At 40.1% G+C, this 22,121-nt stretch overlaps 1 protein-coding gene across 7 annotated transcripts in view; it reads left to right on the top strand.

The window, feature by feature from the left end:
* auts2a (activator of transcription and developmental regulator AUTS2 a) overlaps nucleotides 1–22,121 on the top strand; it is a 507,388-nt gene that overhangs the window by 142,818 nt on the left and 342,449 nt on the right. For 6 of the 7 annotated variants that reach the window (XM_074611210.1, XM_074611212.1, XM_074611211.1 and 3 more), the window contains one exon: nucleotides 12,984–13,726. In XM_074611210.1, coding sequence (XP_074467311.1) covers nucleotides 13,439–13,726 — 288 coding nt within the window. In that variant the 5' untranslated portion in view covers nucleotides 12,984–13,438. Of the gene's footprint in view, nucleotides 1–10,254; nucleotides 10,450–12,983; nucleotides 13,727–22,121 lie in introns of those variants that run through there. The other variant, XM_074611209.1, reaches the window with a different exon arrangement.

Here is a 22,121-nt window from a genome sequence, read left to right as displayed (position 1 = left end):
GCTCACTGAAAAGCATACACTTGAGTATGCTATAAAGCAGCGGTACCCAGCTGTTTTTGTCTGACGTACCCCCACAGCCCTATCAAAGAAGCTTAAGTAGGCCTACCCTTTCATCTTTCTTTTTAACCGATTATCTATCTATCTATCGATCCATCGATCCATCGATCCATCGATCCATCGATCCATCGATCCATCTATAGTTTAGCTAACTATTTCAACTTTGTATCCATTACTTTTAATTGTCTATTTAATTTTTTTTTTTTAAATGTAATAACAATTTGTATTTTTTAGTTAGGCTCGTTAAGTTAATTAGTTGAGCCTGCTATGTAGCCTCTGACAACTGCAGGAGCTGTGGGAATCACTATGACAACGTAACATCATACTCAGAGCATACAGTGTTATTTGAGAAAAATGTGTTTTTCCAATTCACATTGTGCCTTTACAGAAACTTTATTCTCGGTATTCTTTCTTTATGTAAAGTAATGTGTATTTATAGTCCATGCAGTGTTTATCTGGTTTGATATCAGAGGTATAAGTCTTTCGAAATGCACATATATCCTCAACATTATCTTCAAGAAACCTTATTATTAACTTATTATTATTAACTTTAACTTAACTACGATGGATGCTAATCAGACCATTGTGCCTACTACCATACTGGTCTGATAAGCATCTTTTCATATTGTTTCTATTTATATTGTTTATTTTTTTGACATTTGAGGTCCCTCTGATGACATGCTGTAACATTCTGGCACCAAATACAATCCTCAGAAGAAGAGTATACTGCAAAGAGATCATCCTTCTGATCCTCATAATCTGTCCAAATCCTTGGGAACAATGCCTCTCCATTATGGAAATAGAAAACATGAGCATTACAAGTTTTAATCCCGGGGGGCTCTCCCTGCTAGTCCTGCGATATTCGTGGGACCACAGTTGTTGCATAGACCATTGTTCTTTATCACCGATTACAGTTTCCATATTTATGTTACATTGTGTGTTTATGGGCACCTAATGAAACACATGTTGTAAAAGCACAGTCACCCCTGTGGTTCCATTATGATGACGCCAGCTCCTTCTGTAATGGACTGCTCCAGTAGGTGGGCCAGCAAATTAATGACTGTAAAACGACTCATCTCCAATAATGCAAGCCGGCAACTCGTTGCAGTAGGAGAGAAATGAGAATCAAATGGAGTCGTAGTGTATTCACCTCCTATTCTCTCCTTTTGCTGTCACTTTACCTCCTCCGCTCATCCTTTGCTCCCCACAGCAACCCCCCCACCTCAAAAGAAAAAAAAAAAAGCATTTCTCATGTCATTTTGTCTTTTACCATCCACTTCATTTGGAGGCTTACAAATTCTATTAGGGTGATCTTGTGTGCATTGCACGGTTGCTGCAGGGGAGAGAGAGCGGGAGGGCTGCCTGGGAGGGGGGAACAAGCCCCTAATACTAATAAACGAGCTCGACTTTGCCTCCCCTGCCCTGCGAGATGGGAGGGAGAAGGGGGCGAGTAATTGGAAAATATCCCTGCCTCCCGTTCCAGAATGACCCCCCTCCCTACACACACACACACACACACACACACACGCACACACACCACCATCATCCCCTCTCGACGGCTTAACCAACCACTCTCTCTCCTGCAAGATGAAATACACAGTCAGTTTTTTTTTTTCATTTTCTCAATCGCTTTGGCTCATTTTTTGAAACCGCCTTAACATTCTCTAAACTGCAAGTGCAATTGTCACAACTGTTTGATGGGACTTCGCAACTCTATTGCATGCCTGCAAAAGGTAGTAACTCACCTAAAACATTCCATTCATGCTTCAAATCCTAGTTGCTGTGTCAATAAACTGGCCAATGCCACTAAAATGAAAAGCTGTTTTGTCATCATGCGAGTCGTACTGGTCAAAATGTTTAGGTGTTTTTTTCTAGGGCTGTCAAAGTTAATGCAATAATAACACGTTAACACAAATTTGTTTTAACGGCACTAATTTCTTTAACGCATTAACGTAACTTGCGATATTGATCTTCCGGAGGTTGTAGCGGGCTCAGTTTTAAAGCTAGAGTGAAGATACTGGCATCATATGAAACTAGAACCTGAGGAATCTATTGTTACCAACCATGTCATACTAGCTTATCAAGAACGAGGTTAAAAAAACGCTCATAACTTACATTAAATTTTGGCGAGGAAAGACTGGCATGGCCATTTTCAAAGGGGTACCTTGACCTCTGACTTCAAGATATGTGAATGAAAATGGGTTCTATGGGTACCCACGATTCTCCCCTTTACAGACATGCCCACTTTATGATAATCACATGCAGTTTGGGGCAAGTCATAGTCAAGTCAGCACACTGACACACTGACAGCTGTTGTTGCCTGTTGGGCTGCAGTTTGCCATGTTATGATTTGAGCATATGAAAGAATGTTTAGAAGTTGTGAAGAGGATGACAATTTCACTGAGAATCAACTCAGCAGTTTTGATCAACAAGCCATGGGCAAGTGGTTATTGTGCAAATTGTAGACAATTGTACTGACTCTTTTGCACACATGCCAAAACACATGCAATTTGCTTGAAATAATTCAAATCTGTTGTGAATAACAAACTAAGTGTTCAGAGATTTGAGCTTATTGTTTTGAAAAGAATAATTCTCATTCTGAGCCAAAGCGAATGAGAAAAACTGTTATGTTTAAAAAAGAGAAAACAACACAATTAGTGTGATTACAGTAGTATGTCTCTGTATGTGGAGGAGGAGGACGGGACACCAAGGTGAACAAAAGGACAGAAGATATTATGTGAGGCTTTCTGTGACATGCAATCTGCAAAGAGGTATCGGGGGAAGAGGGCGGAAAGCTTCAGTGGACATTGGTTGCAGCATTAGACTCTATGCCCAGGAGTAATGGAGCCAGTGTCTGTGACTACCCAACAAAATCCAAATAGCTATGGAAATTATGAAACAAGTGAATTATTACCTTCTTGCCATCGGTGATGTTAATGGAAAAAATGAGCGTGTTGTTCATATTTACATTGCAAGCTTTAGAAATAAGAACAGAAGGCAAGTGATCCATGTCCACGGAATAATACGCTCTCGTACACCAGGCTGTACGAGAGAGAGACTCTAATTTGTAACCTCCATTATTCATGAATTTAACATTGTAATAGTAGAAATACTGCAACATATTCCCCAACCTCACAGTCCCTCTGAAGACCCTGCATGACTTCATTATGTTGAAATTGAAACCACATGCTTCTATCAGGCCTCGGTTGTACTTAACACGAGCAAAGCAGGCTGAAATCATTCTCTTTTATCTCAAGTGGCTGAACTTGATGTTGAACTTGTCGTCTCATGAATTAGTTAGAGCTGAATGTTTCTGTAATTGAGCTGTAGATGTGCTGTTCCAATGAAGGGGATTACTGGGTTTTGTTTGCAGCGCGTACATATCTGACACCATTGTTAGTTTATGTTGTTTTAGTAGGTCAGCTATCATTTTCAATAGTTTGTGTTGTCATTCAAGGAACTTATCAGCAGCGGGTTATTTTGGTTCCACATCTCTATAGGTAAACACAGCGGCTTGTCGGCTTTGTGTTATTTTCTGTTTCCATCTCCTTTTTATGTCCGTGAGATTACACTTGGAAGCGATTTTAGTTTATTTGCACAGATGACAGATATGGATAATTACAGTACCTCTCTGAGTCAGGAGGAAAAGAAAAGAAGAGCAGCTTAAGTGCATCAACTCATCCACTGAAATAAAGAATACAGGAGTAAATGATCTCCTCTTAGAGCTGAAACATGCAGTGAAAGGTCATCCTTGGCATTTCAAATGAGGGGGAGTTCATAAAGAGACCATCTGAGCAACTGACATCAAACCCTGGCATGCATTTAATACTGAACAATTCAGCTGTTGAGCAGAATACGTTGAGTACTCTTGCGCTACAGTAGACTGAAAAGACCTTGTGAGAGCCATCTAGTATTTGTTTGTTCACTTCTTCTACATACCTAGAAGTAAAAAGGCTTCAACCTACCTACGTAAAAGTACCTGTACAACAATGTAAAAACACTCTATTAGATGTAAAGAGTCTTCATCCTACTTAAGTTGAAGTACCTGTACAACTATGTAAAAATAATTATTCCAAATACTCTACCCGACATTAAAGAACTAGCGGCGACAAAGGCCGACGGTTGCTTTGCCTCACGTCACCATTGTCTTGGCACAAAAGTTGCACTCTAACACACCGCAAAGACTACAGAGCTGCAACAATGATCGTAAAATAAATCTAATGCAGCAAATAATACAATATTTCTCTCTGAAATGTAGGGGGTTGAAGAAGAAAGTAGCAGAGAATGGAAATACTTGAGTAAAGTACGAATACCTCAACATTTTGCTTAAGTACAGTACTTGAGTAGCTACTTTCTACCACTGGCTTTTCCTACTGTTATGTGTCAAAATGACTTTGTGTCCCCATATATGTAAACAATCTTATGAAACATTCCATCAAATGTTCCCATGTTATTGGTTTTTTTAGCTCTTCATACTTGCAGGTGTGGTTGATATAAGGTCTTATCCCACATTTAAGTCATTCTTTATATAGATCGTTTTGGCATCCACATAGCAGCTGGTGTGTGATCACATTGCAGTTTAAACCTGGAGATTAATCATCATATATAATCAGTCTTTTTTTTGTATTATTATTAATAATGTCCGGTCCTCATTTCTCTGATGGTAAATGTGGGTCTTATCCAATACTCAAATAGTCAACAGTGATTGATGGAGTGAGCCAGTGGAAGAACTATGAGCTAAGAGGATTTTGACAGGCCCCATATATTAAGTCCAGTGAGCTTTTTCAGTCCATGCTGTCATTATTACAGGTACAAGCCTCATTCATATTGATCTTGTATGATCAATCACTCTTATTCTGCTTTAAGAATAGTTCCATCTCTCCAGCGAAATGTATTCTGTAGTGCTGTATACAGTCTGCTGCTTCTTTCTTTAATCTGACCGTGGGGACATGTTGACACTATTCATAATTTAGGTCAGCTCTTGAACAGGAGGTCATGTGCCACAATTTAGCAGTGAACATGCGTTTATCATGTATTAACATGCACTTTAAGGGCATTAACCACTTATTGATGAATATTAAACCTCCCACACACGTGTGTGTGTGTGTGTGTGTGTGTGTGTGTGTTTGAGTTATTCAAGCTACCACTATTCCTTTGATTAATAGCATCGACAAATCACATTTGCCAAGAGAATATAATAAGAAAGAACAAAGTGACTGTAACTCTGCACAGCTACTGAGGGGAATATCTAAGTAAGGACTATTGTTCTGCACTCGCAGTGCAAGTAATAAGGGCTATTATAGGGCCTGTAGGCAGATCTGTAGGGGGAGGAAAATGAGCTCATTCTTGTATTGAGAATCTCTCCGTAGCTATAAGTACCCAGCAATTCAACTTGCATTACGCTCATAGTGTCATTACATCCCACTCGAGTCTCCTTCCTGACAAGTAGAGATAATAATGATGAAGATGAACACAAATAAGATAAAGGCAAAAGATGGTAACGGCAGGTGTGGGATAATATGGGGATGTGTATGTTTCTATTTTGTGGATCTGATTCTCTAATTACCACCATCTGCCGTCTGAGTTAAACGCTGAGGAGGAAGAGAGGGAGTGAAGCGTTGCGTTCTGACTTGGCGAATAAAGATAAATGCGTACTGTAACAGGAGACAGGCGTTTTATTTCTTTCCAAAGTAACACCAGTTGCAGAATGGTTGGCCTTGGATTGACTTCTCTCGAGGGCTTCATCCTATTATGAGCTCTTTGCAAGCTTGCATGGTATGCGGAAAATACCTGCACCATAAAAAAGTCTGTTAATCTTTACAAAAGCCTCGGAAACTTTTATTCAGCTAATATGCTTTCATGTTCTTCAGTTCCTTTTCCTCTCGTCTTCTCCCTTTCTGTTTTTCATTGTTGAATGCCGAGTGATTGGCCTTTTGCCCCCAGTCACAGATGGGGGTCAAGGGACCGTTATTATAGCTGGTTGGAAAAGCCACATTTGGAAGGGATTAGCTTTGACCCCTTTGTTGTTTTGAGAGTTACGAAGGCTGGAAGCCACGGTCAGGGGTGATGTTAATGACATGATAGCTTCACTATCATTATTCAAAGTGCTCAGTGCAAGGGTGGTGCTTGCCAGAAAATATGTTAGAAATCATATATTTGTCCTGTTGAAAAAAACACCGGTCTTATTTTTCAGGCTATCAGATCCAGAGTGTTGTGTGACAGTGAATGAAGTTGCGGAGGCAGAGAAAGTTAGGGCGAAGGTGTAATTAAAGCTGATGATGGTGAGGCAGAGGGGAGGGCAGGGCAGCACATTCGTCTTCCCCACCTAATGAGCGTGGCTGGGAGAGCTGAATTAGCTGCCTCGCTGTCGTCCCTCCCCTGCCATGCCACTTTGTCACAAGGACACTCCTCCTGGAAGATTAGACGGGGTCAAGTGCATGCGTATCCCCTGGCATTATTCTTACAGGCCGGCAGGGTCCCTGTTCCACCGAGTACTGGGAATTGAGGCACTTTAGCAGGCTCTGAGCCACACCACTCAGCCTCTGCATCATTAAACCAGGCTAAAAATACACAGCCCACCCATAGCCCACTGTTCACAGAGGACCAGTTCATTGGCACGCTAGAACAATCGCTGACTCCTGCTCATGAGAGGCGTGGCACAGTCATTTTTCACTCCCTCTTTAAATTTGATCAGTGTTATGAGGCTCTGGTAATACGGTAACAATATGCTCAACAAGCTATTATTAAGTGCGTTTCTCTTAAACCCACTAGTTCATATGATCAGTATTGATACCACTACTACCATACAAATTCACACTGTTGTGTTCACATTGCTGTTAATGCTCATCCCATGGGCATTAATGGACATAGAAATCAATATGTGTTGGTGTAAAGCTGGTGTGACGTCTGCTACAAGGCAGCACTGATGACAAAGCCCATACTAAACTGTCAAACTAAATATTTATGGCTGTAACTGAACATTTTTAATATCAATTAATCCCACAAGCATTTTTCAATTAATTGTTTAGTCCAGGAAATGTCAGGAAATAGTGAAAAATTCAATTTCCCAGAAAAGAGCCCAAGGTGACGTCTTTAAAGGGGACATATCATGCACTTATCCATTTGGGTATCTGGAGTGTCTACCAACCCACAAACTGTGAAATAAGACAACCCAGTCAGTTTTTTGTGGGCTGCCGAGATCAGAAATCATGTGATTCAACAAACCATTCATTCATTCATTCATCACATGCAGGCTCAGTAGAATATATCACCCACAACTTGAGAACTGCATCAAAGAGTATAGAAGCAATATAGCTATTTATAATATTTTATTGTTCAGCAAAGGCCATTTCAGTAAAATGTGGCAATAAAATAGAAACATATATTTTTTAATTTTACTTTTTTACGGCACTTTTTAGGTGGACGTTTTACTGGCAATATATGTTCTTTGGGTGCACCATATTTTTATCGCAAGCCAAACGGAGCAGACTGGGCTTTTTCGGGATGGGGGGCTTAAAGAGACAGGCGGTAAAACGGAGCGTTTCAGGCAAAGGGTGAATACAGGTATATTCAGACGGAAATTAGGAGAATAATAATGTTGTTTTTTTTAACATTAAAGCATGTAAACATGTTCCAGTAGAAACCCAAAATACAAAATTTAACCTGAAAATGAGCATGATATGTCCCCTTTAAATTGTTTTTTTTGTGGTCGACCCCCAGCCGAAACCTTACTAATCGAGTATCAACACTGTATCAACTTTTATCTAATAACAGTTTGTATATGCAAGTGTGTTACTCCAGCAAATAGTATGTATGTATTTGCATCACAATAGAAAGCCGACTGACACTTATGGTTTTGTGAAGTGCTGGCCTTTGGACCTACGGTTATTTTCAAGCATGACACTAAACAACCTGCATAAAATGACCTCCTTAAAGCGAGCTGAACAGCTCCGCCGGCATGCCGTGTGAATACATTTAGTCCTGGCAAATGATCCTATGGATTTTGAGAAACTGCACTCTTACATAACCACGTTTCCCTCTCAAGGGCAACACCATATCAATACAATAAATCGTGCAGCAGTCACGGATCAGCGACGGAACCCTTACTTTACACTTATTCCTTGGCTCAAATGTGAAACATTTTCAAATCAATCACTGCCTCTATCTAGCAAGAATAGCACTTAGGCTACATTCCTTTGATATATACTACATGGTTGCAATGCATTGTGGGCTCCTCAATTACGTGACGCCCTGAACGCCACAGGTGCAAGTGATTGTCTTGATTGACAGCGTCAAAGCGGATGTGAACACGGCGCCTTACTGTACTTTTCTAAATAAATATTATATTTATGCTGAAAATATGCTATGCTTATTGAGTGTTTTAATATTCATTGCTATATGGCACTCTAAGGTCAGATTTCTGTGTTAGTGTTGAACGGGGAGATGTGTTATTTGGCCCCGGGTGTCCCTGAAGCTGAACGCTTTCATGAGCCAGATTATAATATCAGACACCTGAGCTAGCATCTATCATCTATAGCCTACAGACTGGTATCTTAATAAATGACTTGGATAATACCAGGCTATGGTGGTGAACACAATCACTGAGTACATGGACATGAAAGACGTGTTTTTTTTCCTCACTTGTTGCTTTCTCAGTTTTTATGCACCAAATATTTGGAACAAGCTCCCAGAAACCTGCAGGACCGCTCCAACGCTGAGTTCTTTTAAATCAAAGCTTAGAACTTTCCTTGTTTGCTGCTGCCTTTCATTAAACCAGATAATGATCTTATACTGCACTATAACTTTTACTCTTGTGTGTTAACTCTATTTTAGCTTCGATCCTAGCTTTTATTTTTAGAATGTTTTTATTTCCTAATCTTTAGTGTTTTTATAACTGTTTTAATTATGTCTTCATGTTCTTTTTCACTTTGTCGCAATGTTCTTGAATGGTTATGTAAAGCACTTTGAATTGCCCTGTTGCTGAAATGTGCTCTACAAATAAAGCTGCCTTACCTTGCCTTCTTCAATAAATAATAATTATAGTGCGTCATAGCTTGTTCAAAAGCTTTGTAGGCGTTATTAACATACTTAGCAATGTTCTGTTTGTTACAGTAATTATGCTAATACAGGCATATTTTTATCAAAAGCTTTTCTGATACAGCTTTAAGTAATGACTAACTACTATCGCAGTTGCACTCTAACACACTGCAAAGACTACAGAGTTGCAACAATAGCCGTCAAATAAATCTAATGCAGCAAGTAATACAATGCTTCTCTCTGAAATGTAGGGGGTTGAAGAAAGAAAGTAGCAGAGAATGGAAATACTCGAGTAAAGTATGAATACCTCAACATTTTTCTGGCTTTGGTTCCGCTCTGTCCCTCTTTATTGGCAGACTGGTATCTTAATAAATGACTTGGATAATACCAGGCTATATGGTGGTGAACACAATCACTGAGTACATGGAAATGAAAGACGTGTTTTTTTTTCACTTGTTGCCTTCAATAAATAATAATTATAGTGCAGGTTGTCCACCAATCAGAAGGTCGGTAGTTCGATCCCCGGCTGCTCCGGGTCACAGGTCAATGTGTCCTTGAGCAAGACACTTAACCCCAAATTGCTCCCGAAGGCATAGCCATCAGTGTATGAATGAGTATTTAGATTAGATCCTGATGGGCAAAGTTGGCACCTTAGCAGCCTCTGTCATCAGTGTATGAATGTGTGTGTGAATGGGTGAATGCTGACATGTAGTGTAAAGCGCTTTGAGTGGTTGGAAGACTAGAAAAGTGCTATATAAATGCAACTCCATTTACTTATCAATGTCCTGTTTGTTACAGTAATTATGCTAGTAATATTTTATCAACAGCTTTTCTGATACAGCTTTAAGCAATGACCAACTACTATCTCAAAGTGTTTATTTTTATTCACAGTTATCATTACATACACAAACTTATTTACACCTAACTACTTGTATTCACAATTATTTAATTTTTTGCCATAAAATGAACGACAGATAACACAAAAACGTTTTCAATATATTCCAAAGGGAGAAAAAAAAGGGTGTGTGAAGTGTCTTTGTCTGGCTCTGGTTCCACTATTTCCCTGTTTAGACCGTCTCTCTCTTTATTGGAACCAGAGCCAGCACTATTTGCGCCGAGGAGGAAGCGCGCAGCCTGTAAAGCGGCACTGCGGCATCGCCGTATCACTGCGCCCCGGTCCCCCCTTCTACCGGGATCCTGAAGCTCGGATCTGGGGAAAGAGGAGGAGGAGGAGATACCCTATGGTCTTCCTTTTGCGGGATCTATTTTGCCAGCTCCAAAACCTTCTTGTGCGTTATCTTTTTAAATAGTGACCGAAGGCCTGCAACTTGTCCGGACGGTTCCCTACTCGCAAGGGTTTGCATTTCTTCGTTTTGCATGACGTGTCTTGGAGCAAAAAAAAAAAAAAAAAAGAGAGAGAGAGAGAGAGAGGCTTGCTTTTGTTGTGTGTGTCTTACAGTGGAAAAATGAAGCTTGGAGAGCCGGAGAGCAGGAGGCAGTGCCAGTCCGCTGCTGCTGCTGTGTGCTGGACTGGATTACAGAGCCTGAGATCTCTACTGACAGCACACAGCTAGACAAAAAGGGACTGTGAGCGAAGACAAGGGAAAGAGTCTTTTACTGAGCTGGAAAAGCCAGGGCGAGTGCTAGAATACAGTTTTTCACCCCAATAAGCGATATTTTGGGAGCTATTTGTGCAGTGTGTGTGTGTGTGTCAGTAGATGAGTGCTGGCATGGGGCATCAGGTTAAAGGCATAGGTACTGGGGGATAAATGTTTATTATAGTAAAGCTGGATTTACCTTTTTTTTTATTGGATTGTTAGAAGGCAGAACAGCTGCATGGAAGGATTTTTGATGCATAGTTAAATATTGGTTGCTTTTTTGGATGTGCCTTTGTTATGCATCCATTTAATTACAAGCCATTTTTGTGTGTAAACGGTTCTAATTGTGCATGTTTAAAACCATGTGTGACTTTTCTGGGTGGAGCAGAGCATTTTGGGGACTACATGTATGCTGCAGAATCCAGATGAGCTTACATTACATGACAACCTGTGTCCAAGGAGACAATGTAAAGTTGGTGGTTGACCGTGGCTGATTGCTTCTTTTTTTTTGGTTTGTGTGGTGATGCAGAAAAGGTGTGATTCCTCCTGTGTTTGAAATGTCCACCAGGCATGCTTTATTCAGAGAAAGGGCTTTGTTAAAAAAAAAAAAAAGCCTGCAGTTTTGTTGATTCAGTTTTCTTCCACATGGAATACCGTTTCTATGATGTAATGGATGAGAATTGATATTCTGGACACACACAGAAGCCATATGTGTTTTTAGAGTACAATGCCAGAGTGACTTTGAGTGGCTTTAGGCCTAGACTGTTGGCTATGCCTTGAGAAAGATCCAGAATAAGACTGCAAGCTGTTGAATGTTGCATCCTAATATCATTAAGCAGCCAGATGCCTTCAGTGTCAGACGGTGAAGGTATGCCACGTTAAGATCTATAGTGAATTGCAGAGCGGCATTATCAAAGGGTCTTGACATTTTACTTCATTTCTTTACAGTGTGTGTAAATAAGATCTGCCTTCATTCACGACAGAGAGAGAAATATTGCTGTTTTTGATTTGTGGAATATGTGAATGAGATTTTAAGTCCAAGGTGACATTTTAAAAGAACTGAGACGGTTGTCACTTTGACAGATATTTGATGGATGTCTGCAAATTGTTTTATTCAAGAAGAGCTTTCAAATCACTACTCTTATAGTGGTTAGATGACTTACTGTACTATATGTTGGCAGCATTAAGTTATTAGGCCTTAACTTTTACATTAACGATGTTACACCACGCATAAAAATGCATCTTCATTTCTAATGCCATTATGGAATATGGATATGAATGCCACTGAAATGTGCTGTACCTTTTATACAAGTTTGTTATGCATTAATGCATTAAGCACACAAATAAGAGCAGCAGAAGTGGGAGGATAGATTGTACTGACTGTTTCATTTTCAACTAGAATTAATTGAGGCATTATTTCAGGCTCAGAATAAGAATCAAGTTCATTTCGCCAAGCATATACATACATGTAATTTGACCAGTTTTATGCAGCTCGTTCAGTGTACTTACGCAGAATAGAAATAACAGAATAAAAGAATACAATAATAAAAATAAAATGTCTATGTACATGTGTTCTGGAAGTTGTAAACAATACAAATAGTGCAAAATAATAGTTACTGGATGGCTATACATGGACTGGATGATGTGGAGGTGTTTATATACTGTATGTACAGTGAGAAAGATTTATATTTAAAGTGACAGATAATATGTACTTATCACAAAAAATATGCATTACAGACTGTAAACGGCAGAGCAGTCCATTTAGTTACTGTAGTAGGTCCAGTGTACTGTATGTTACTGATACATTTATCATGCTTAATATTTGCATTTGTACAGATATACATAGCCTCTGTTAAGTTAATGTTGAGAGGCTTAAGGCACCAAGTAGCAAAGTAAAATATTCTGGCACATAATTAATCACAGAAATGTAATCATTAAAAAGACAAGCTTGGCAAAAGCTTCAGAGGCACTAGTAAAAGAGCACTTACAACGCATAATCATCTCATCTCAGGGCATAATGACCTGGCAGGGTAAGAAAACACAGTATACTTAGCAGATGAGACTGTAGCCACCCTAATAAAACATTCATCTTGCATCATGTAGAATGGCAACCGCCTTCTGTGTAGCATACCGCACCTTTTGGAAAATGGCTCATTGACTAAATGAACAGTTGAACTTGCAGAGTGAACATGTGGCAAATGTGTGCTCTCTCTCTCTCCCTCTCTCTCTCTCTCTCTCTCTCTCTCTCTCTCGCTCTCTCTCTCTCTCTCTCCTTCTGTCTTTATCTTACAGGAGGGAGAGTTTGCTGACCTTGGGGAAGAGGAGCAGGTTCCTGGAGAAGAAAGATGTGGCGTCACCTGCTCAACTCACCGCGGCGGGACATGTTCACTGAGCAGATATTTGCGTTAACTTGAAAAGCTCTTCCTCTGGCGGAATTGACAGCTTGGCGATAACGTGTTTAATAGATCATTTTACACCTCTGTCGTAGGATTTGATGGACTGCCCTCGGGGATCTTTGCTAGTTGGAACCTAGCTCGGTTCAGTGACTCGGTGTAGTTTTTGCGTTTCCTGTAAAAGGTGTCATCTGTTGGATATTACATGGTTACCTTGGATCTAATACGTTAATAACATTCGCTTGGATATTGCGGAGATTCTCCTCTGGGATTTTTCACACGAGTGGAGGTCAAGCAGTGCCAGTGTTTGGCCCTTGAAGAGTTTGATTCTCTGTAAGAGGTGGGTTTACCTGGATGTTTCCCATGAAGGGCATGGATGGCCCTCGGTCTAGTGGCCTCCGCAAGAAGAGGAAGTCAAGGTCAGTGAGGGATCGGGACAGGAGATCAAATGGGATAAGGAACAACCATGTCAAGGGCTCCGTCTTTCGCTTCTCTTCCGACTCTGAGCGGGAGGGCGACAGGGTGCCCCCCTCAACCCGCCCTCGACCCCCACGAAGAAAGCGAAAGGAGTCTACTTCTGCTGAAGAGGACATCATCGACGGCTTCTCCATCACCGGGTTCGTGACCCTGGAGGCTCTGGAGGTGAGTAAACCACCTTCAGCTCTCTCTAACCTTGTGTGTTTGTGTGTATTGAGCTTTTTCATGACAATGCAGTTAAAAAACTCTTAACACTGTGTAAAGATGTGGTTGTTATTGTGTGCTTCTCTGGCTGGGCCGGCCCAGGGTTTTGGCTCCCGCCTGCATATTTGGCTGTTGTGCGAGCTGGAGTAGAACAGATGTAGCTTTAAATGTAGCGCTGCAGCCAGAGATTACTATCTGTGTCACTGAGAGGCTGCTGTTGTTGTTGTGGTGTGTACTGCTCTGGATTTGTTTTCAACAAGCATTTTCCAGCAAAGCCTTACACCAGATGAGGGATGTTCAGCCATGGTTGTAGTGGCTGTTGTGCCTTTTGTACGCTTCAGAGTAAAAAAGCAATTTGATCCATGTTACAACAGTTTATTCAGAGTGGGAGTAATTTATTGTGCACTGGCTATCCATTTTCCTTGGACTGCAAACTGGGCACAGGCTTCCTTCCAACGATACAGTTTTGAATTATGACTTACACGAGAAATCATTTTATGTAGCACAACTGCCATATTTTTCTATAATGGTAACTAACAGATGGCTGACATTTGCATTTCCACTGCATGGTACGATACAACTCATCTCAACTCGCCCTTTTTTGGTTTTCTATTAGTAAAAGTTGTGGATAGTACCTGGTACCTCTTTTGGCACCACCTCGATCGAGGTTCCAAGTGAGCTGATCCGATACCATAAGGTAGAGTTAAAGCTTGGGTAGGTAACATTGGAGGAATGAACAAGAGTACACTAGATTTTTTTAATTATCCAACCGAAACAACCCAGCCCAGTGTTTCCAACTCTTGTCCAATGAAAGTAGCAAGCAGCACTAGCTCCAAAAGTCCCTAAATCTAGTGAGAAAGTCTCCGAGTCAGCAACACTGACAGTCCGTCCCCTTCAGGCCTCCCTCCAAAGCCACTCCCCCAAAATGATCATTATTAATGTAAACAACGAACATGGCTATTGTTAGTACTCATAGCTGTCAACCTAGAAGCTTGGGGAACTGAGGGGGTAACTATACGCAGTGGAAAACGAAATAGAAAAAAGGACTTGGTACCCAAAGTAAGTCGATTCGGGCCAAACCATGCAGTGGAAATGAGGCATTAGTAAAGTGTTGGGCCACCATGAGCCTTCAGAACAGCCTCAGTGCTGCTGACATAGTTTCTAAAAGTTTTTGGAACCATCCTTTTCTCATTTGATGTTTGGATTATAGTGGTGGAGAGCACTGATTAGCATATTGGCCCAAATTCCCCCACAGGTGCCCATTAGGGGACTGCGATGGCCATAGCATATGATTCACATTATGTTCCTACTCATCAAACCATTCAGTTTGATGAGTGCTGGCCCCCGGCATTAGTGTGTTCTCCACTCCTTATTTCTTTTAGATCTTCTGTCTGTATCTGACATTGTTAATTTCATTGGAAAAGTTACATATCCACAATATTATTAACTTTGCATCAGATATTTCTGCATACACTTTATAGCATTTTAGTATTATGTTTACTCTGATCTTGTTTCAGCAAGATGTGAAAGTAGTTTATCTTCACAAGGTCAGACTCGGGGGTGTCCTGGGATAACACAGCCTGACTTGCACTTTCTAATATATGCAGCGTGATACCAATCTCTAGTTTGTTGGCGTGACCCATTTCAAGGATATGTTCAGCAGAACTTGTCCTCATTTTATCCCTTTGTTACTCAGATCATCACTTTTCACCACTCGAGCGTTGTGTTATTCAGAATCGCTCCATCCGACAGCCTTGTGGCTGCACGTCCTTTTTCTTTCTCCCTATTTTGTTTGACCTTCTTTTGCTTGTTCTTTCCATTGATGTTTTCATTCTGCTAAAAGCACAGCTATTCACAGTGCGAGTGTCTAGTTAGAAGACAACTCAGAGATGCGTAAAGTTGGGAAAGTTTAAAGTGAGTAGCTTGTGAGTTTGTGAGGTCAATGTAGGTAAAATAACTGAGTTTAAAAGATATATTGAATTTTAATCAAGTTTATTTTCTTTGTTCAACTCTATTATTTGCCTTTCCACTAAGTTTCTTAATCATAATCTCTACAGTTTAAATCAAACTGACCATTCTTGAGAGCCGCACATATAAGCATTGAGGTGTCATCTGTACTCATATGAATCTAATATTGCATAATATAAAAGTAACCCCCACTCCCTGCCAGTGCATGTTCGACTGGTACGAAGATGTTTTATTCAGTATGTCAGGGCCTTTAATCAAAACATACAGTATATGATGTTCTATCAATTTATAAATATTTAATGAATTTAAATGAAAGTGGAAATTACACCATTGCCATAGGAGTGTAATGTATATTGTAGCAATCATTTTGACATTTTATTACCTTACACGACATTGTTTCAGTCTTTTACTGCAGTCAACAGACTGAAAAACAGACTAATAAATCAAAATATTTTGCAGCCTCAAATTACATTAATATCAAATCACAGTGATTCAGAAGGCACTTCTTACAAAACAATCTTGTCACAGAGTGGTTTAGCGAGTAATAAAAATGCACAGAGTTCAAGTACGAGCATGAAAAGAATAAATCACACTTGTGTTTGTGCGCGAGTGCAAATGTGTACACAGGAAGGTTTTTGTGAGAGTGTGATAGAACTTATTAATACAGTATCATCTCACAGGGAAGTGAAGGGAGATGGCAATATTGTATTGTATTACTTCTTCCAGTTGTTTGGGAGCTTTAAATATAGCACTTTGTTGCCCTGTGGCCCAAATGTAATGACAACATTAATAAAAGAAGCTGGTGATTCATATTTCTGTAAACACAATCACTGACAGTCGGATCTGGACTATGACCACGTCCACAAAGCTCCTTCCACCATGTTGATAAGCTGTTGCAGTACAGTACCCCGCTGCCTTGAGCTCGCTTCACACTTTTTGTCCAGTTTCATGTGATTCCAAGGACCAAACTGTGCTCTTTTCTTTATTAGTCTGCCGATTAGATCATGGATTAATTGATTAATTGTTGTCCAATGAACTGCCCAAAACATGAATATATTTAGTTTAAAATAGATGGATAGATAGATAGATAGATAGATAGATAGATAGATAGATAGATAGATACTTTATTGATCCCAAATTGGGAAATCATTGTGTTACAGCAGCAGGTTATCCAAGCAATGCACCGGAACAGTAAATAAAATGTACTTATCAACACTAGAGAAATATATCAATAGAATACACAATATAAAGAATATTAGAATACACATACTATATACATTATCAAAGTGTGCAAGTTAAAATGTTTTGTTTTTAAATACAAATTAAATGAGGTAGTACACAATGTGCAAATTCAACATGGGCAAGGTTATTGCAGTAGCAAAACAGTCTGGTTGGGAAGAAACTAAAAATCTGAGAGTTCTCTGTTAGACAGAGGTGAGGTGTTGTAGAGAGTTATTGTTTTGGGCAGGAAGGATTTCCTGTATCGGTCTTTGTGACAGTAAAATTATATTAAATAGAGAAAAGCAGCAAATCCTCACATTGGAGAAGCTGGAATTAGAGAATGTTTGGCATTTTTACTTGAAAAATTACTGAAACGATTCATCATGTCGTAAATAGTTGTAGAGACATTTCCGATTGTCCATTGACTAATTTATAATAGTTGCAGTGTGTAGGATTTGGCGGCATCTAGCCGTCTGTAGGAGAGCTACAATAGCTGTCATGAAAATATGAAAACCCGAATGGACCTACCTAGAGCCAGTGTTAGATTTGTCCGTTCTGGGCTGCAGTGGAAACATGGCGGCCGGCCCCGTGAAGAGGACCCGCTACCTATTTACATATAAACGGCTCATTCTAAGGTAACGAGAACGGAACGGTTCTTATTTTCAGGTGATTAAACACTAGAGAAAACATATTTATTAATATTCCATTTCTGCCTATAGATCCCCCTAAATGCTATACAGTGTTCCTTTAGTCGACGAATAGTTTCAGTTTAAAAGAAAGCAGCATACATCCACTGTTAATGAAGTTTAAAAACTGGCTTCTCTTCTGGTTTGAGAGAAAGATGTGACAATGTCAGGAAATGATATCAAACAGTGCTGTGGGACCCTAAAGGCTAAAGAGTCAGGCTTGTGATCTGAAGGTCAGTGGTTAAAATGTCTAGATCAGTCGTGGAACTGTTGGCCTGGAATAAGAATGAGATCCCAGCCCAGTTACTGTCTCTGAAGTGCCCCTGAGCGAGCCACTTGACCCCCCACTTACTTTCATTATAGCTGTTCACAGGCCAATAATAGAAGACATATTTGACTTGGCAGCTCTCTGATGTGAGTGACTGTTAAAATGATGACAGAGGGTTAATGAGGAAGTTGCTGATACAGACAGAAATAAATACAATTTGCCAGGTTTAATTAAGGTTAAATGTTCCTATGAGAAATATTTGAAACGCTGTCTGGTTATTTGTCGCCCTGTAATGACTAAAATGACCATTTATTGAAGAGCTTTTTAAACTGATTGTATCAGAAAGACTACAAATCACACCCATCCTGTCTGATTTTCCAGGATTGTTGGAGAGATATTTTCCTTCTCTTTAATCTTCAATGATGGATCAGACTTGTCGGAGCTTTTCTTGCATTTCACCGCCTACATAGCTTAAATAATTGAATTTCTGTTTATCCCATATTTTTCATGACAATTATACTTCAGTTTCCTCACTCTTGTGTGTAATAACTGGGTAATCTGGGTCTGATGTTTCCTTTTACAACCCTTTCTTTGCAATAGCTGTGTTTACTTATGTTATTTCACTATGCAAGACTCTACATAGGGTATATATGAAACTATGCATAAGCATATCACAGCAGCAGTGGCTCTCTTTCTGTCTGGGTAAAGTTAAATTCTGATGAGGTCAGACCCCTGGAGGTATATGCTAGTGCTCTCCATCTGTCACCACCACAATGCTGGAGCAACACTGCTCCCAGGCCTGCTTTTCATGTGCATGCTGATCTCTTAGCTTTGCATTCCTCTTTTGCAGTCTCAGGGCTGATGCGTCCATGATGAGACTCTTTAGATAACTCAAATTGATTTTGGTAGATACTCTTCAACCTATTGTTGTCTTGATTAAAAGGCCCTGACGCACCAAGCCGACGGTCGGCCGTCGGACAGTTTGGGGTCGTCGGCGAGCGTCTCTCGGCCTAGTTTTTGAGGCGTGTCCCGAATCACGCTCCAGTCTGCCCATGTCGGAAGTTTTTCGGGCGATTCAGCATGATGAATCGGCGGCGGAGCCTGTCAGTGAGAGAAATCACTCTGATTGGCGGTTCAGCTTAAACGAATCGGCATGAGGAGAGAAACGGAAGTGAGGAAAGCAAGCCAACGAGTAAAGTCAAGAGGACACACACAGAAGGCTCTTCTCACTTTTCATCTTCAACTCGTCTGATCATTCCAATGCACGGATATTTTAACAACGACATGGCCATCTGGAATGAAGCTAAGTGGTGTGAAAAATGTTCGGCAAACCCTGCTTTGTGTCATGTGCGTATCATAACGGCTTGTATATCTGCCGTCCTCGGTCTTCCGGTTTTCCCTCTTTGAATGACGAATACAGACTACCGCCGCCTGCTGGTGTGGAGAGTTATTTCATCTCACGCAGGTGCAGAACAGTCGTGCTAATTGGCCGTCGGATGTAGTTTTTGCAAGTGTGTTTAAATGCAACTTTTCAGCCAAGACAAAGGCGATGTGAGGCGATGCAACAGTCGGCATTCATCACCGCTAGTCTTTGATGTCGGCTTGGTGTGTCTGGGCCTTAATGGGCTGTTTGTTGGTGATGCAGTTTGGAGTGAACTATTCCAGGTTGGACAACTGTTGAGAGCAGCTGAATAGGAAGTTGGTGTTGGAATAAAACATATTACTGCTCATTGGTGTTTCTTGTTTGCGCTTTCTCTCATCAGCATCAGACAGTCTTGGTTGTGCTTCTAAAATGTAGGTTGTTAGGCAAGCTAATGATTGTGTAGCCTGAAAAAGCCCTTTCTTGCCTGTAATTGATTGTGACCAAGAAAAGCATTCTATATCCCTTGAACTGTTTAAAACATTAGAACTCAATAAGGCTATTCATGCTTATATGAAATTGAATTGAAAGTGTGAGCACAAAGCAATGCTACAGAATAACTGTATAGCAATGAATACGTTCTTTATGATCACAAGGCTTTTTCTTTCTCGTCAGCAAAGTATCAAGTGCATGAAGTCTAGGTACTCTATAGCTCTGAGACATTTTTATATTCTTTTATTGAGTGGTAATGACAAAAATATGCTACAGTTTGACCATTTCCTCACTTGTTGTCTCCTTTTAATATTTTTTGCTTCCCAGAATTTGAGCTCAGTTTGCTCATTCTCCCGAACCTAAAGTCGTTCACTTTAAATTGAGCAAGAAATTACAAAGACGCATGGAGGAGCGTTTATTCATTGCACTGAGATCAAAGTACACAGCAGCAGCAGCTGTGCTTTTGAAGGAGTTGTTTGGAGGCAGACTTTCATTGAGAGAGGCCCGAGCAGCAACCTATTACAGCACTTGAAGAAATTACTAAATTATTGAGTACCTTCTCCCCTAAAACCTTTGCTGTGTTTCGCCCATTTCACTTGAAAGGAGTTCCTAACCTCAGTATGCCCCATCTGACCAGAATTGATTTTAAAATGTTGCTTTAGTTAACCTACTGCTGCTCATTACTTCCCTATAGTTAGTCGTCTCTGATGTACACTACACACACGTGCACAGATAAATTCACAGCGTATACAAAACTTTACAGATAGTTATACTTAACTCTTTTCCCGTTTAAATATACATGTACAGTTTATATGTATATGCACGAAAAGGCACAGATAAATTCTCAACCTCCATCCATGCATCTAATGCCTCATGCAGGCTTGATCAGGCTCCTGTCCAATCACACCCTTTCCTTTTCAACCCTTCACCACTGTTCAACATTGTGCCTAAAGGCTAGACTGTTTTTTTCCTTTTTTTTAACTAGAATAACAACACCTAATCTTCTTGCTCAGCAGGTTAACAGCAGTCTATTACATGATTGAGTGCCTGTGATAATACGATGAGCAGCACAAAAGCAGCGCTGTGTAAATTAGTACATTTGCAGTGTCTGTTCTACTCTGATTTTGCATTTAAAGGTCCGGAAATACGTCTTAATTCACAACGTCCCACAGAGCTCCTGCAGGTTTTGTTGTTCTTCTAAACAATTTTCTCCTCTAACTTAATTTGTTACACACCATAAAAAAGCAGAAGACAACGGATTCACCTAATGTGCAAACAGAGTACAGAGAGGCACTGGGCACATAACTGCATACCACCACATATGGGCGAGACTGGGAGAGCAGCCCAATGTTGGGATAGACTTGAAGAGCTGACACAAGCAGTTTGGGGCCTGCAGTGTAGACGGCTTCTTTTTATTACTTGGAATAATAAAGAAAATGAATAAATAACAAAATTGTAATAGTCACCTAACGAATCATTATGATTGATTAGACAACTTAAGGATGGCATTTGTAATTAGTAACTTAATTATTCAGCTGGTTGTTAGTTGATTTTTTTCTGTAGGCCTATAAAGTGATTCAAACCAGTTCAAATCTTGTTTTTTAGGGTGTTTGATGCATATGTTATAAGAGTAGTGTTGGTGTAGCTGTGTGTTGGAGCGACAGAGAGAGAAGTGGATGCGCTCAGCAGACAGGTGTTGAAGATCAAAGCAAAGGAGAAATTGGCAGTAAAGTTGTCAAGTGGTAGTAAACGTAGAGTGTAGGTTTCAGTTTGTATATGAATAAACACTGCAGAGCCTCAAGACCAACATTTGAGGCTGTGGGCATATTCACAATTGTCATGAGATGTAACCTGGTCTGTTTAACAAAGTAACATTAATTACGCAATAACACTCTAGATGAGTAATTTAGAACAACAAATAGTTGGAAATAGCATGATTATATTGTTATTATTATAGCAGTCCTCAGTTATTTTTCTCAAATGTAGCTTAACCATGCCATATGATATGATACGATCTATTTTAATAAAAGTGCTTGTGACATCTCACATGCAACTTTGACTTACAGCTGAACATTTAGTCCACTTCATAGAAAATACCGAGATATATATTGTGTATTGCCATTCAGCCTAAAAATACAGAGATATGATTTTTGGTCCATATCGCCCAGCCGTACTTCAAATGAACTATGAACATTTTGGTCCAGATCAAGATTTTATCAAGATTTCTCACAACAAACAGTCAGATTATAATGGGTTTGGTCCCCCAGAGGATAATTCCTAATGATTGGCCCGTTTTCGGCCAAAGTATGGCTTTAATCATAGCTTGTAGGGGAATGTTTGGACCATCGGCAGCAGTGTACA

This window comes from Sebastes fasciatus, chromosome 16 (assembly GCF_043250625.1).
Source record: "Sebastes fasciatus isolate fSebFas1 chromosome 16, fSebFas1.pri, whole genome shotgun sequence".
Classification (NCBI taxonomy): Eukaryota; Metazoa; Chordata; class Actinopteri; order Perciformes; family Sebastidae; genus Sebastes; species Sebastes fasciatus.
The sequence above is the reverse complement of the archived record's forward strand: the minus strand, read 5'-3'. Positions and strand labels throughout refer to the sequence as shown.